Raw genomic sequence first — 13,177 nt, 5'->3', positions numbered from 1 at the left:
GTGTGGGAGGTCGCAGTCGAGCGCGGTAGACCGGGCAGCAGAGGTGTCCGGCCAACGGGAGGGGAGGCCTCTGGCTGGCGTCCCGGAAACCGGGCAGGGCCGCCCTGGATTCGCCTGGCTCCTTCTGCTTACCCTGCCCCCCCCCGCCCCCCCCAAAGCTGAGTGGCCAGGCCAGGGGTGCTGGGACGTGGAGGACATTGGAGGGGGCTGAGAGCTGCTGTAAGATGCGGCTGTCCATGCCTCTGAGTGTGCCGGGACGGGTCTGGAGGCCGAACTTCCAATCAGCGCCCCGGGGGGCCTGGCATCCCGGGGAGTGGGATTCCTGGGGGAAAAGGCAGAGGAAGGGTTATCACAACATGTAGGGCGAGTCCTCTAGGGAGGCGCCATGGGGGACCCTCCCGCAGGCCTCACTCTCCCAGGGGCTGGAGGGCACAGTTCGGGTGACTGCCCCCTTTTAGGTATGGCATCCTTTTTTTAAAAATATATTTTTAATCGATTTTTTTTAGAGAGAGAGTAAGGGAGAGGGGGAGAGAGAGAAGAGAACACATGGATGTGACATGAGACCTAAACATCCATTGGCTACCTCCCACCTGCCTCCTACCGGGGATCAAACCAGCAACCTTTCAGTGCAGGGGCGATGCCCAACCAACTGAGCCACACTGGCCGTGGCCGGCATGGCATCTTTTGATACACTGTGGCTTCCTCTCAAAATTACATTCCCCTCCTTTTGTGTTCTTGTTCGTGTTTCAGTTACAACATTATAGCAACACAAAAAGCCTTCTCTGCCTCAACACACAAAGCTACTTGTACCTGTGGGGCCTCTGTGGCTTTGTGAGTCTTTTTAACAGCATTTATTAAGGAATCTGCATGCCAAACGCTAGGCCGAGGCTTCCCTGAGATGATTATTACAGGTCCACAAATCTGAGGCCAGGAGTGTTTTGGAATTCAAAATGTGTCAGATTTTAGAAAGCTAATAGGGTGCATATAACATTTATATGTAACACCACCCATGGGCCTGGGACATCATTCAGTAATCAAACACATTAATATTTTTGTCAAGAAACATATGCATATTCACACTTAGAGGGGGAAAGTAGGTCAGACCGTATTTTTCTGCCAAATGAGGTATTTATTTATTTATTTGTTTATGGCCAAATGAGTTTTATGTAAATATCTAGTTGTCCCACTTGTTGAGAAAACTATTCTTACCCACTGAATTGTTTTGGCACCCTGTCAAAATCAATTGACTATAAATGTAAGGGTTTATTTCTGAATTTTCAATTCTATTCCATTGATCTATATGTCTATCCTTATGTAAATACAATACTGTTTTGATTATTGTAACTTTGTAGTATTGTAAGTTTTGAAATTGGGAAGTATGAATCCTCCAACTTTTTTAATGTTTTGACTATTCTGGGTCTAGTGAATTTGCATATAAATTTTAGGATCAGCTTGTCAATTTCTATAAAGAATCCAGCTGGGATTCTAATAGGGGTTGTGCTGAATCTGTAGATCAATTTGGAGAGTATTGCCACTTTATCCATATTAAATCTTTGGATCTATGAACATGTAATATCTTTTCATTTACAGGTGGGGCAAAAGTAGGATTACAGTTTGTATGGAAAATAATACAGTAATTCATAAATAATAATAATATAAGAATAAACTACTTTGCATACTCACAACTGTAAACTTACTTTTGCCCCACTCTCTATTTGGGTTGTCTTTAATTTCCTAAAGAAGCTGAGGGAATAAAGGAAAGAAAGTATATATGCATCTGTGTTATATTGACATTCTTATTTACAATGTCTGGTTCTCTTCATTTGTTCAAGTTACCACTTGGTGTCATTTTCTAGTCCAGTATAGTTTTGTTCTCTCCCATCTCCTTTGTGCTGTTATTTGCAAGTATATCACATTACTTTATATTAACATTTACACACATATTGTTTCATACAATTGCTTTTTAAAAAAAAATACATTTTTATTGATTTCAGAGAGGAAGAGAGAGGGAGAAAGAAATAGAAACATCAATGATGGGAGAGAATCATTGATTGACTGCCTCCTGCAGGCCCCACACTGAGGATTGAGCCTGCAACCCGGGCATATGCCCTTGACTGGAATTGAACCCAGGACCCTTCAATCCAAGGCTGACACGCTTTATCCGCTGAGCCAAACTGAACTATTCGTTTAGTTCTTTGAGCATATTTATAGACTACTTTGAAGTCTTTCTTTGTTAAATCTGACATCTAGTCCTTCTTACAAGTATTTTGTGTTGCCTGTTATTTTTATTTAAATTTTAAAGATATTTTTACTTTTATTTTTTAAACATTATTTTATTTATTGATTTTAGAGAGAAAGACAGAGAGAGGGGGAGAAACATCAATTTGTTGTTCACTTATGCGTTCATTGGTTTGTATGTTCCCTGACTGGGGATGTGCCCTGACTGGGGATGGAACTTGCAACCTTGGTGTCTCAGGATGAAGCTCTACCAACCAGCCAGCCAGGGCTGCCTTTTATTTTATTTTATCTTTCCTGTGTGGGGGTCACACTTTCCCGTGTTTTGCACATCTTGTAATTTTTTGTTGAAAACTGGAGATTTTTTTTAAAGATTGGTAAACTTTTTAAAAATATATTTTACTGATTTTTTACAGAGAGGAAGGGAGAGGGATAGAGAGTTAGAAACATCGATGAGAGAGAAACATCAGCTGCTTCCTGCACACTCCCTACTGGGGATGTGCCTGCAACCAAGGTACATGCCCTTGATCAGAATCGAACCTGGGACCCTTGAGTCCGCAAGCTGACGCTCAATCCACTGAGCCAAACCGGTTAGGGCAAGGTTGGTAAACTTTTAACAAATATGTTTTTATTGATTTCAGAAGGGAGAGGGAGATAGAAACATCAATGATGAGAGAGAATCATTGATTGGCTTCCTCCTGCAGGCCCCCTGCTGGGGATCGAGCCTGTAACCTGGACATGTGCCCTGAGGGGGAATCCAACTGAGACCTCCTGGATTATGGGTTGACGCTCAACCACTGAGCCACACCGGCCTGCAAAACCAGACATTTTACTTTTTATATGTTTTTATTGATTTCAGAGAGTAAGGGATGGGGAGAGAGAGATAGAAACATCAATGATGAGAGAGAGTCGTTGATTGACTGCCTCCTGTATCCCCTCCCACCCCCCCAAATTGGGGATCTAGCCTGCAACCATGATCTCCTGGTTCATAGGTCACTGAGCCACGCTGACTGGGCAAAAACTGGTTGTTTTTTGTTTGTTTTTTTTACATTTTAGCGACTGTGTGTACTGGCTCCTCAACCCCCCTGGGGCTTGTGATTTTTTTCCTTTCTTATCTATTTGTTTAGTGACTGACTGGACCGTTGTAGTGACATGTCTTTCTGCAGCATGAAGTCTCTGACATGGCTCCTCAGAGGACCCAGCCTGGAACATCTACACAATCAACCTGGGACCCCAGGGCTTTAAGGGGGGCTGTCTTTGACTGCTTTCCCTAATCATATCTGCCTGTTGGGCTCCCCCAATTGCTAGCTGTCTTCTCTATTGTTTTTGTCGTGGAGCATCCATTGCTCCATTGACTGGTCCAATTAAATTTAGGCTCCTTTAACAGGATAGCTTTTGAGTTCAGTGTTTGAGGTTTGTTTTGACCCCAGGAAGGCTCTTTTTATCTATCTCTTTACCTGGTTCTCTTTGGTAAATTACCTGGTTATAATAATGGAGGCACCAGCCTCGGCCTATTTGTGTACCACCCACACCTTGATTGATTTTTAAATTAAATCTTTATTGTTAAAAGTATTGCATGTCTCCCCCCGGCCCCATTGACCTGTTCTAGCCCGCCCCTGCCCCCCACCCCAGGCCTTCACCACCCTATCGTCTGTGTCCATGGGTTATGCATGTATGTATACAAGTTCTTTGGTTGATCTCTTCCCACCCACCCATCCTCCCCCACCTTCCCTCTGAGATTCTGCAGTCTGTTTTATGCTTCTATGTCTTTAGATCTATGTTGTTCATCAGTTTATTTTGTTCATTAGATTTCACATATGAATGAGATCATGTGGTACTTGTCTTTCTCTGACTGGCTTATTTTGCTTAGCATAATACTCTCCAGGTCCCTCCATGCTGTCTCAAAGGGTAAGAGATCCTTTTTTTTTTTTTTTTACTGCTGCATAGTATTCCATGGTGTAGATGTACCACAGCTTTTTTATTCATTCATCTGCTGATAGGCACTTGGGCTATTTCCAGATCTTAGCTATTATAAATTGTGCTGTTATGAACATAGGGGTGCATACATTCTTTCTGATTGGCGTTTTGGGTTTCTTAGGATGTATTCCTAGAAGTGGGATCACTGGATCAAAGGGCATATCCATATTTAATTTTTTGAGAAAACTTCATACTGTTTTCCATAATGGCTCACCGGTCTGCATTCCCACCAGCAGTGTACTAGGGTTCCCTTTTCTCCACATCCTCGCCAGCACTTGTCATTTGTTGATTTGTTGATGGTAGCCATTCTGTTATTGACTTTTTAGAGCACCTTTATACTTGAACTGCCCATATTCTGTTTCAAATAAAGTCTGTTTGTTTGTTTATAGGGAGAGCTTCAGAGCTGTCTGTTTTATAACTACCTCTCCCCCAGGCAGAATGTCTGAGCTGCCGCTCTGGAGCTGCGGGCAGGGTCAGTTACGCCCATCTCCCTGAGTGACACCGCTGCCTTCCGATGGGGCGGCAGCCTGTGGTCTCAGCTTGCCCCGCCCAGTGTGGAACCTCCTTCTGAGGAATGAGCTGGGCCTTGAGCGATTGTGCTGTCTGTATACCTGACCTGCTGGACCCTAGGCAGAGCTTGCGCCTTCCGAGTGGGGGCTGGTGAAAGGAGGGAGCCCTGGCCTCTCGGCTACATCCAGCTGGGACTTAGCCTCTGCAACATGGAGTTGAAAGTGGGACCCCACTACACGCGTTTTAGAATCACAACTGAAAAAGAGAGCAAGGAACTTGGAATCAGACCTTCTTATACTTTGAAATCGGAGATAAGGGAGTGTGGGCCTGTGGGAATATGTCCCCCTTACAGTCTTGGAAGAGATTGCATATCTTAAGGTCAAATAGCAGTTGTGACAAGGCAGGGTGTGTGCACAGGGAGTCTGGCTCCAGAACCTGCCTTGATTTAACCTCTGCTGAATGGTGGGAGCCTCTGGGACATGGTCCCATGCATTTCAGTTTGTGTTTCTAGGACCTCTAGGTACAGACGACTGTGTGCAGGTGTGTATATATTTGTTCTCTGCCTTTTCCCACCAGGTGCTCGTGTCTCCACAGCCTCCATGTTTAAAGGAGAACATGTGTGAGGAGTAGACGCGGCTTCTTTCACAGCCTCTCTGGGGCCACAGGACAAGGAACTGTTGGAGTGGACACGTTGTTCTGTACTCTACCTCTCAGTGGCTCCTGTGCTGGCCATGCCTGTGCCCACAGAGGGCACCCCACCACCCCTGAGTGGCACCCCGACCCCAGTCCCAGCCTACTTCCGCCATGCAGAACCTGGCTTTTCCCTCAAGAGGCCCAGGGGGCTTAGTCAGAGCCTTCCGCCCCGGCCCCCTGCCAAGGGCAGCATCCCCATCAGTCGCCTCTTCCCTCGGACCCCAGGCTGGCACCAGCCCAAACCCCGGAAGGTGTCATTTCAAGGCAAAGCCTCTGGGACCCTGCAGAGCCCCAGTTACGACCCAAGCCGGCCGGAGTCCTTCTTCCAACAGAGTTTCCAGAGGCTGGGCCGCCTGGGTCGTGGCTCCTATGGAGAGGTCTTCAAGGTGAGTGGAGTGACAGTGCTATGGGCCTGTCTGGGGGTGCCCCCTTGCCTCCCTCCCTCTGCCTGGATGGGGTAGTATCCTGGGCAGCCTGCTCCCCTTCTCTCCTGACAGCCCACTTCTCCTGGGCTGATAGACACCCCTCCTCAGTGTTTGATTTGGCTGCTTTCTCATAAACCCCCACACAGGCCCCTTCGAGGGCCCCCTCAGTGCACACTCTCCCTTTGTCCAGAGCCTGGCAGTGGCTCCTGGCTACCATCTCCTCCCACCCTGGAGCCAGCTGATCTTGGCAAGCTCTGCCTGGTCCCAGAGCCAGCCCCCGCCACCCCCCAGGCCGCAGATACTTAGGCTATACTCTGTACACCACCTTTTTTTTTTCCTTAAAATATATTTTTCAATAATTTATATTTCCTTTAAAATGGTAGTATTCCTTACACAAGTACTACAAACAATGTGGGCCCCTAGATTAGCTCTTCTTCCAGAGGAAACCGCTGGGCTTCTCAGGTGGGCACCCTTCCTTCCAGAACTCTCTCTCTACATCTCTAGAATTGGCCATATAGAAACAAACCAATTAGTATTCTACACAGTGGATCACACTGCCTGTATTGTTCTGAAGCCAGCTGTTTTTATTTCATAATCGTTTGAGAGACCCTCCAGATTAGTTCTTAGAGGTCTGCCCTGTCTCTTCCTTGCTTGGGTCTCTAGTGAGCCAATGTCTGGGGTAGAGGTCTGTCTGGTCTTGCTATTGCATGTGCAAGGGTGTCTAAGGTAGGTGCCATGCTGCACCTTCCACACATGTGAAATCTTAATAGAATCTGCTGTTCTGCTAAATGGTTGTGCTACTTCCCATCCCACCCTCAGGTACTATCTCCCTTGCAGGTTCGTTCCAAGGAAGATGGCCAGCTCTATGCCATAAAGCGTTCCATGTCACCATTCCGGGGCCCCAAGGACCGGGCCCGAAAGCTGGCTGAGGTCAGTGGCCATGAGAAGGTGGGGCAGCACCCATGCTGTGTGCGGCTGGAGCGAGCCTGGGAGGAGGGCGGCATCCTGTACCTGCAGACAGAGCTGTGTGGGCCCAGCCTGCAGCAGCACTGTGAGGCCTGGGGCACTGGCCTGCCTGAGGCCCAGGTCTGGGGCTACCTGCGGGATACCCTCCTCGCTCTGGCCCACCTGCATGGCCAAGGCCTGGTCCACCTTGACATCAAGCCTGCCAACATCTTCCTGGGGTCCCGGGGCCGCTGCAAAGTGGGTGACTTTGGGCTGCTGGTGGAGCTGGATGAATCTGGAGCTGGTGAGGCCCAGGAGGGAGACCCCCGCTACATGGCCCCCGAGCTGCTGCAGGGCTCCTATGGGACAGCAGCCGATGTGTTCAGGTAAGGGCTGGGCCATGGGAGGCCCTTCATGGCTGGGGTGCAGTCAGCAGAGGGAGGGAAATGCCATCCTAGCCCAAAGTCAGGAAGATTTGGCCTCAGGCTGGGAGACAGTGCCCTGAGGGGGTGAAGCCACCACCCTCTAGTTGAGGGTAGTCTACAGTCAGGCTGTCTAAGCAGCAAATCATCTGGAGTTACTTTACTAGATTCACCCATCTCTTTACCACATCTCCATGGAGGGACTATTATTACTCCATTTATAGGGGAATGGGCACAGTGGGGTTAAAGGACTTGCCCAGAGTCCACAGTTAGCAGGGGGTGAAGCTGGGACTAGACCAGGCACTGGGTTCCATGATGCATGTCAGTAACCATTGCTCTGCCTCTAACCGCCTATCCAGCCATATCTACAGGATCCAGATAGTAACACTAGTAACCATAGTGTCTATCTGGAGGGGGTGCCAGGAGGACTCATCGCAGTGGTTTGTGGGCTGCACTGAACACTGGGTCCATGCTTCATGAATGTGTTCCCCTCATTGGCTCTGCTGGGGCCTTCTCAGAGCCCCCAGCCACTCCTTCCCCACCTGCCTGGCTCATGGTAGAAGACAGCGGCTCTTTTCCACCCTCTTCTGAGGGGCATCCTGGGGCTCTGGGATCTGTGGCCCAAGGCTAACCTTGTCTGTCTTCTGTCGCTGTCTCCACCCCCCTTAACCCCCCAGTCTGGGTCTCACCATCCTGGAAGTGGCGTGCAACATGGAGCTGCCCCATGGTGGAGAGGGCTGGCAGCAGCTGCGCCAGGGCTACTTGCCCCCTGAATTCACTGCCGGTGAGTGGTGGTGGTGGTGGGGGCGGGGGGACATGGTGCTACAGACTTGTGTGAGGAAGTGGTTGGTTGTGAGGAGACTGCTGGGCTCAGAGCCCAGTCACCCTTGACATAGTTCTACCCTGTGGACAGGCCTGTCTTCTGAGCTGCGGTCTGTCCTCAGCATGATGCTGGAGCCTGATCCCAAGCTGCGGGCCACAGCTGAGACCCTGCTGGCCCTGCCTATGCTCAGGCAGCCACAGCCCTGGAGTGTCCTGTGGTTCATGGCTGCTGAAGCCCTGAGTCGAGGCTGGGCCCTTTGGCAGGTAAGACTGGTGAAGGTAACAGACTACCCTGCTTCTGGCCCTGGATTCTGTCCAGCCTCCCTTGGCCCCCTGTCCCCACAGGCCCTGCTTGCCCTGCTGTGCTGGCTCTGGCATGGGCTGGCTCACCCTGCCAGCTGGCTACAGCCCCTGAGGCCTCCAGCCACCCCGCCCGGCTCGCCGCCCTACAGCTTCCTCCTGGACAACAGCCACTCCAGCAACTGGGATGACGACAGCATAGGGTGGGTGAGAGCTCAGGACTGATGGGCAGGGGTGGGGAGACGGGCTGTCAGCGTGGCCAAACCCCATACAGAGACCAGACTCCATGGGGATTAGTGGTGAACAGGGACCCTCCCATAAACCTGGCCCCCCTCATACCCTGGGAAGGGCACCAAGGCTGGTGGGAGTACAGCCTGGCCTGGTTTGAATGCAGTTGTTTCTTCTGAGCTCAGAACATGGAACAGCTGCTGTGCAGAGCACAGCAGAATGGCAACTTCACACTTAGGGCACTGCCACACTAGGGAGAGGCAGGTGGTGCAGCTCCAACCGCAGTCCAGGATGCCAGTGCCCAAGGACAAGGCATTGTCCTTTTCAGGGGACAAAGTTCCCAGAGCCTGGCGAGCCCCCATCCTGGGAGGAATTCCTTAGTCCCAGATGCCTGGGGGCCAAGTGAGAGGCTATAATTAAGAAACTGTGGCAAAGGAAAACCACATGCTCAGGGCAGACAGTTCTCAGGAGAAATCACACCATGAGCCCTTCCTTATGAAAGTGTCATCACAGTGCAGTCCTGCTGGGGGGCTCAGTTAGTGGGATCATTGTCCTATACACCAAAAGGTCGTGGTTTTGATTTCCGGTCAAGGCATATACATAGGTTTCGGGTTCCATCCCTTGTCAGGGTGCCTATGGGAGGCAATCTGTTGGTGTTTCTCTCACATTGAAGTTTCTCTTTCCCTTTCTTTCTCTCTCTCTCTCTCAAAAAATAAAAATAAAAATCAATAAATAAAACATCCTTAGGTGAGAATTAAAAAGAAAATGTCACCCTGTTGTCATAGGGACACTTTATAGCAGAAGAGAAGTGCAAAATAAGCTTCCTTTACCACAGGTTCACTTCAAAGCCAGCTCAATTGAAGCCCATGTGTTCTGAAAAGGGACTAGGTGATCAGGTAGACTTTAAAAGTTGTGCGAATGATTCTTTCAAAGGGCACCACACTTCATTGCCTGTGTCCAATAGGAACCTACACAGGGACAGGGTTGATGGTGCTGTTCCCACAGCCTCCTCCCCATGCACTCCCACTGCTTTGACACCCTGCTTGTCTTGCCCACCCCGTGCAGACCCTCATTCTCTCCAGAGGCCATCCTGGCCAGGACCGCCAGGAGCACCTCCTCCACTCCCCAGAGGAGGCAAACACTGAGGTGGGTAGGCCCAGGGTCAGAGGTAGGGAGGTGGGAGGGCCCTTTCAAATCCTGAGTGTCATTTCTCTCTCTTCTACCCCCTAGGGATGACCTGGACCTAAGTGACATTGACTCAGAGTCCCCTCATGGCTCCTTCCCCTCCTTTGAGCCTCGGAACCTCCTCAGCCTGTTTGAGGACTCACTGGGCCCAACCTGAGCCCCTCGCAGCCTTGGTGCTTTTAACCTTTTAGCTCCTTCCCCCATCCTGGAGGCTGGGGTCCCTCTGGGCACTCCCGTCGTCCCTTCTGCCTGGCCATGTCTAATAAAAGATATCTGAATCTTGGGAGCACCCAAGCTTGCTTGCATGGCAACACAGCACTTCCTGCCCATTTTATTGACATCGCCCAGGGTCTGAGGGCCCTGGGACAGGCTGAGGCTGAGGCTGGCTGCAGAGCCCCAGGCCAGCACATTGCAGCTGGGAGCCCCATGCTGGGTGGACCAGAGATTTCCTGAGCAGGCGTGTCCCCGGTGGGCAGGTTGAGCCTTCAGAACATGGCACTCAAGGTGGAGGGTGGGCCCTTAGCCCAGTGGGCCAGGGCCACTCAGCTCTTCACATCTGTGCCAGTTGCCTGGGAAAAGCAGCAGCAGTCTTCCTGCCCCTTGGTCCTGGGATCAATGAATAGTCCTGCTGTCCAAACCCCTCACTCCATTCTGGACAGAGGAAGAAGGGGTGGGTGAGCCTTAGGTTGCTGGATGGGCTGGCATGCAGGGCCAAAAGATGGAGGAATCGTGGATTGGTGGCCGGGCCAGCCACCCATGAGGTACCTTATGAGGGTCTGGGTGGGGCTATGGCTCTGGGCTGGCAGGACTCCAGCCATCAGAGCTAGACGGACCCCAACATCCCTCTGGTCCAACCCTCACAGGTCATGGAGGGTAAACAGGCCCTTGGAAGGACCGGTTTCCTTCTAGCTGCACAGGAAGACACTGCCCTGGAAGGAGGCGGGGAAGGAAGCGGGAGCTCCGAGGTGTGGGTGGAGTAGAGGCTCGTCCACAGGGAAGAGTGGGTGAACAGCTGGGAGGCATCCAAGGAGCCGGTCCCTTGCAGACCAGCAGCAGGAGGGAAGCCTGGTGGTGTTGGCCCTAGAAGACTGGACAGGCTGGCATTGTGTGTGGGCCATGGCTCAGTCTGGGGGACAGGCGTGGTGGGCGGCCCAGAGCAGGTCAGGCACGACGCCAGCGTGCAGCTGCAGGATGGAGCCCACACTGAGCAGGTGCATGATCTGGTGTGAATTGCCCCAGTAGTCGAAGCGGCCAGGTCCCCAGCGCTCTGGCAGACGGGCCACGTTCACTAGCCCCCCAAGCAGTGCTAGGGCGTCCATGCGTAGGTAACAGGGCAGGGAGCCTGGAGCTCCAGAGCCCAGTCCCACTCCCCGGGCCCCGAACACCAGGAGGCGGGCACCAGCCTGCCAACCAAAAGCTCGAAGACGGGCACTGGTGGAGGGAGCGGTGAGGGCCCTCCAGCCAGCCACACCTGACAGCATGGTGTAGCCCACCAGGGCAGCTGGGCGCAGCCAGGGCCTGCAGGCCAGGGTGCAGTGGATGATAGGCAGGGCCCCTGCACAGAGGAGAGAGGCAGGAGAGGGCACATCAGTTTGGGGACTGCCTGCCCTTTCATGTGAGTGTCCCCTGCTGCCCCCTCCCCAGTTGCCCCCCAGCTTCCATTCTTCTAGCCCCCCACCCCATCCTTTGGCTCACCGAGGGTGTTGACGAGGCAGACCCCACACATATCCAGGGCAAGGAGCCGCGTGTACACAGGGCTGCCCCCTTGATGGCACATGAAGAGATGATAGAGCACAGAGCCTGCAGGTGGTGCCAGGCAGGCCACACAGTGTGTGCCCCCCAGCCAGCCATCCTTGCCCAGCTGACCCCAGGGCATGGTCATTGGCAGCAGCACCAGGAAGCCCAGCAGGGCCAGCCCTGGGGGAGGGAAACAGTTATCCATCACACAGCTTCAGCAGAGAGGACAGGTAATGTCCTCAGGGAGTCCACAGTCTAGAGACAACATGAAAGGAATGAGAGCAAGACAGGTCTTGACAACAGTGATAACTATCACCAGACCTGGGACAGAGGCAGCCCCTGGGTTTTCGGAACTTTACTTACTCAGCAGGCTCCCAATAGTTCTGGAAGTAGAAGAGATTATGCCCACTGCCAGGTGAGGAAACTGAGTAAACTTTCCCAGGTGAGTAGGAGAGAGCCCAGGCATTCTAACTCCCACGCTGCTCTCACCCCTGCAGCCACATTACATCACCTCCCCAGAAAGCAACGGCCCCCAACCCCCAACCTGCCCTCTATGTGTCAGCAGAGGCCAGAAGGAGGCGTGACTCAAGCTGAGTTCTGGAAAGAACACGTGGGCAATGATACCAGATCCCAGGACAACTTAGCTTGTTCCTCCCAACCCCATGTCCTCTCCATAAGTGACCAGACAAATGAAGGCTTTGAGCCCGTGTCTTTCAAAAGGGGTGGCAAGGCAGGGGAAGGGGGCAGAAAGGAGTTTGTTCCATCTCCCCAGCACCTCTCCTGGGCGCTCAATTCCTCCCAGCCCAGGCGTCCTACCTTTCCCTGCCGGCACGCCAGCATTGCCCTCACAGGGGTCAAAGGTGGGCACTGCAGGCTGGGGCCGCTGACTGCTCACTATCGCAGGGTCTGGCCAGGCCACAGTCCCCCAGTGGGACAGGTCCCAAGGCTGGGCCCAGCCTGCTCAGGGGCCCTCTCTGCCAGGACAGGCCAAGGACGTACAAGGCTGTGTCAGCACAGCTCCACGGGGCCGCGGAGGAGGGGCCCCGACGCCTGTGGGGCGGGGTGGGTGGGGGGAGGTGTTGCCACCAGGCGGAGCCCCAAAGACTGCTCTGATGGGGTAACAGGGCGGCTACGCGGGGAGGGGCTGGGGCCTGGCTTTTGCTCCTGGATTACTTCTTGCCCAACTCAACACCCAGGTCCCAAGTCGACACCCAGCACCCAGGTCCGGACGGGCGCAGGCAGGAGTGGGGAAAGGGGCGGGGAGGTGCGCAGGGGGCCGGGATTACGAAGGGGCTGTACACCAGGCTGCTTCTCCCCGGGGCTCAGAGGGATTAAGTGGACTCGGCCCCCCACTCTGCTTCCCTTGCCTGCCCGGGGGCCCCGCCGGGGTAGCGGAAGCAGGTAGCGCCGTCCGGGACAGGACAATGGCAGCTTTGTCACCGCGGCTCCTGGCTGTGCCAGGGCCGGGGCAGCCCAGGATCGGGTCACTGGGGCGCTCCTCGGCCTTCCGGCCACCGGCCCGGCGCAGGCAGAGCTACCGCGGGTATGGGACGCGGGCGCAGCTCACCGTGCGTGTAGATGTTGCCCAGCTCGTTGTGCAGGTAGAAGAGGCTGCGCAGGCAGCCTGAGCCGCTACTGGCTGGCCGGTAGCCGGTCAACACGAACTTGTTGAACTGCAGGTGCGGCGGCGAGCTGGCC

The 13,177-nt window shown here is 53.0% G+C and overlaps 2 protein-coding genes across 6 annotated transcripts in view; one reads left to right on the top strand and one right to left on the bottom strand.

Moving 5' to 3' along the window:
- Positions 1 to 4,471: 4,471 nt before the first annotated feature.
- On the top strand, positions 4,472 to 10,053 carry PKMYT1 (protein kinase, membrane associated tyrosine/threonine 1). 3 transcript variants are annotated; one of them, XM_005863173.2, is made up of 7 exons: positions 4,472 to 5,801; positions 6,678 to 7,171; positions 7,885 to 7,991; positions 8,121 to 8,293; positions 8,375 to 8,532; positions 9,623 to 9,703; positions 9,788 to 10,053. In XM_005863173.2, the coding sequence occupies exons 1-7, from the start codon at positions 5,454 to 5,456 to the stop codon at positions 9,897 to 9,899; spliced, it is 1,473 nt and encodes a 490-aa protein (XP_005863235.1). In that variant the 5' UTR covers positions 4,472 to 5,453; the 3' UTR covers positions 9,900 to 10,053. The 3 variants fall into 3 exon arrangements, with proteins under 3 accessions (XP_005863235.1, XP_014392650.1, XP_014392651.1); XM_014537165.1 differs by lacking the exon at positions 9,788 to 10,053 and adding an exon at positions 8,843 to 8,853 and having other exon boundaries at positions 5,348 to 5,801; positions 9,593 to 9,713; XM_014537164.1 differs by having other exon boundaries at positions 8,121 to 8,532.
- Positions 10,043 to 13,177, bottom strand: part of PAQR4 (progestin and adipoQ receptor family member IV) — a 30,241-nt gene continuing 27,106 nt past the window's right edge. The window contains exons 1-4 of one of the 3 annotated variants that reach the window (XR_001361472.1): positions 13,047 to 13,141; positions 11,438 to 11,734; positions 10,508 to 11,297; positions 10,043 to 10,393 (exon numbers count right to left, since the gene is read on the bottom strand). Coding sequence is in view for 2 of the 3 variants with exons in the window: in XM_014537166.1 (XP_014392652.1) it covers positions 10,864 to 11,297; positions 11,438 to 11,684 (681 nt within the window). In the remaining variant the exon portion in view is untranslated. Of the gene's footprint in view, positions 11,298 to 11,437; positions 11,735 to 13,046 lie in introns of all 3 variants that reach the window. The other 2 variants (XM_014537167.1, XM_014537166.1) reach the window with 2 other exon arrangements.

Source organism: Myotis brandtii, unplaced genomic scaffold (genome assembly GCF_000412655.1).
Source record: "Myotis brandtii unplaced genomic scaffold, ASM41265v1 scaffold1738, whole genome shotgun sequence".
Classification (NCBI taxonomy): Eukaryota; Metazoa; Chordata; class Mammalia; order Chiroptera; family Vespertilionidae; genus Myotis; species Myotis brandtii.
Note: the sequence above shows the minus strand (reverse complement) of the source record. Positions and strands in the feature narration are given on the sequence as shown.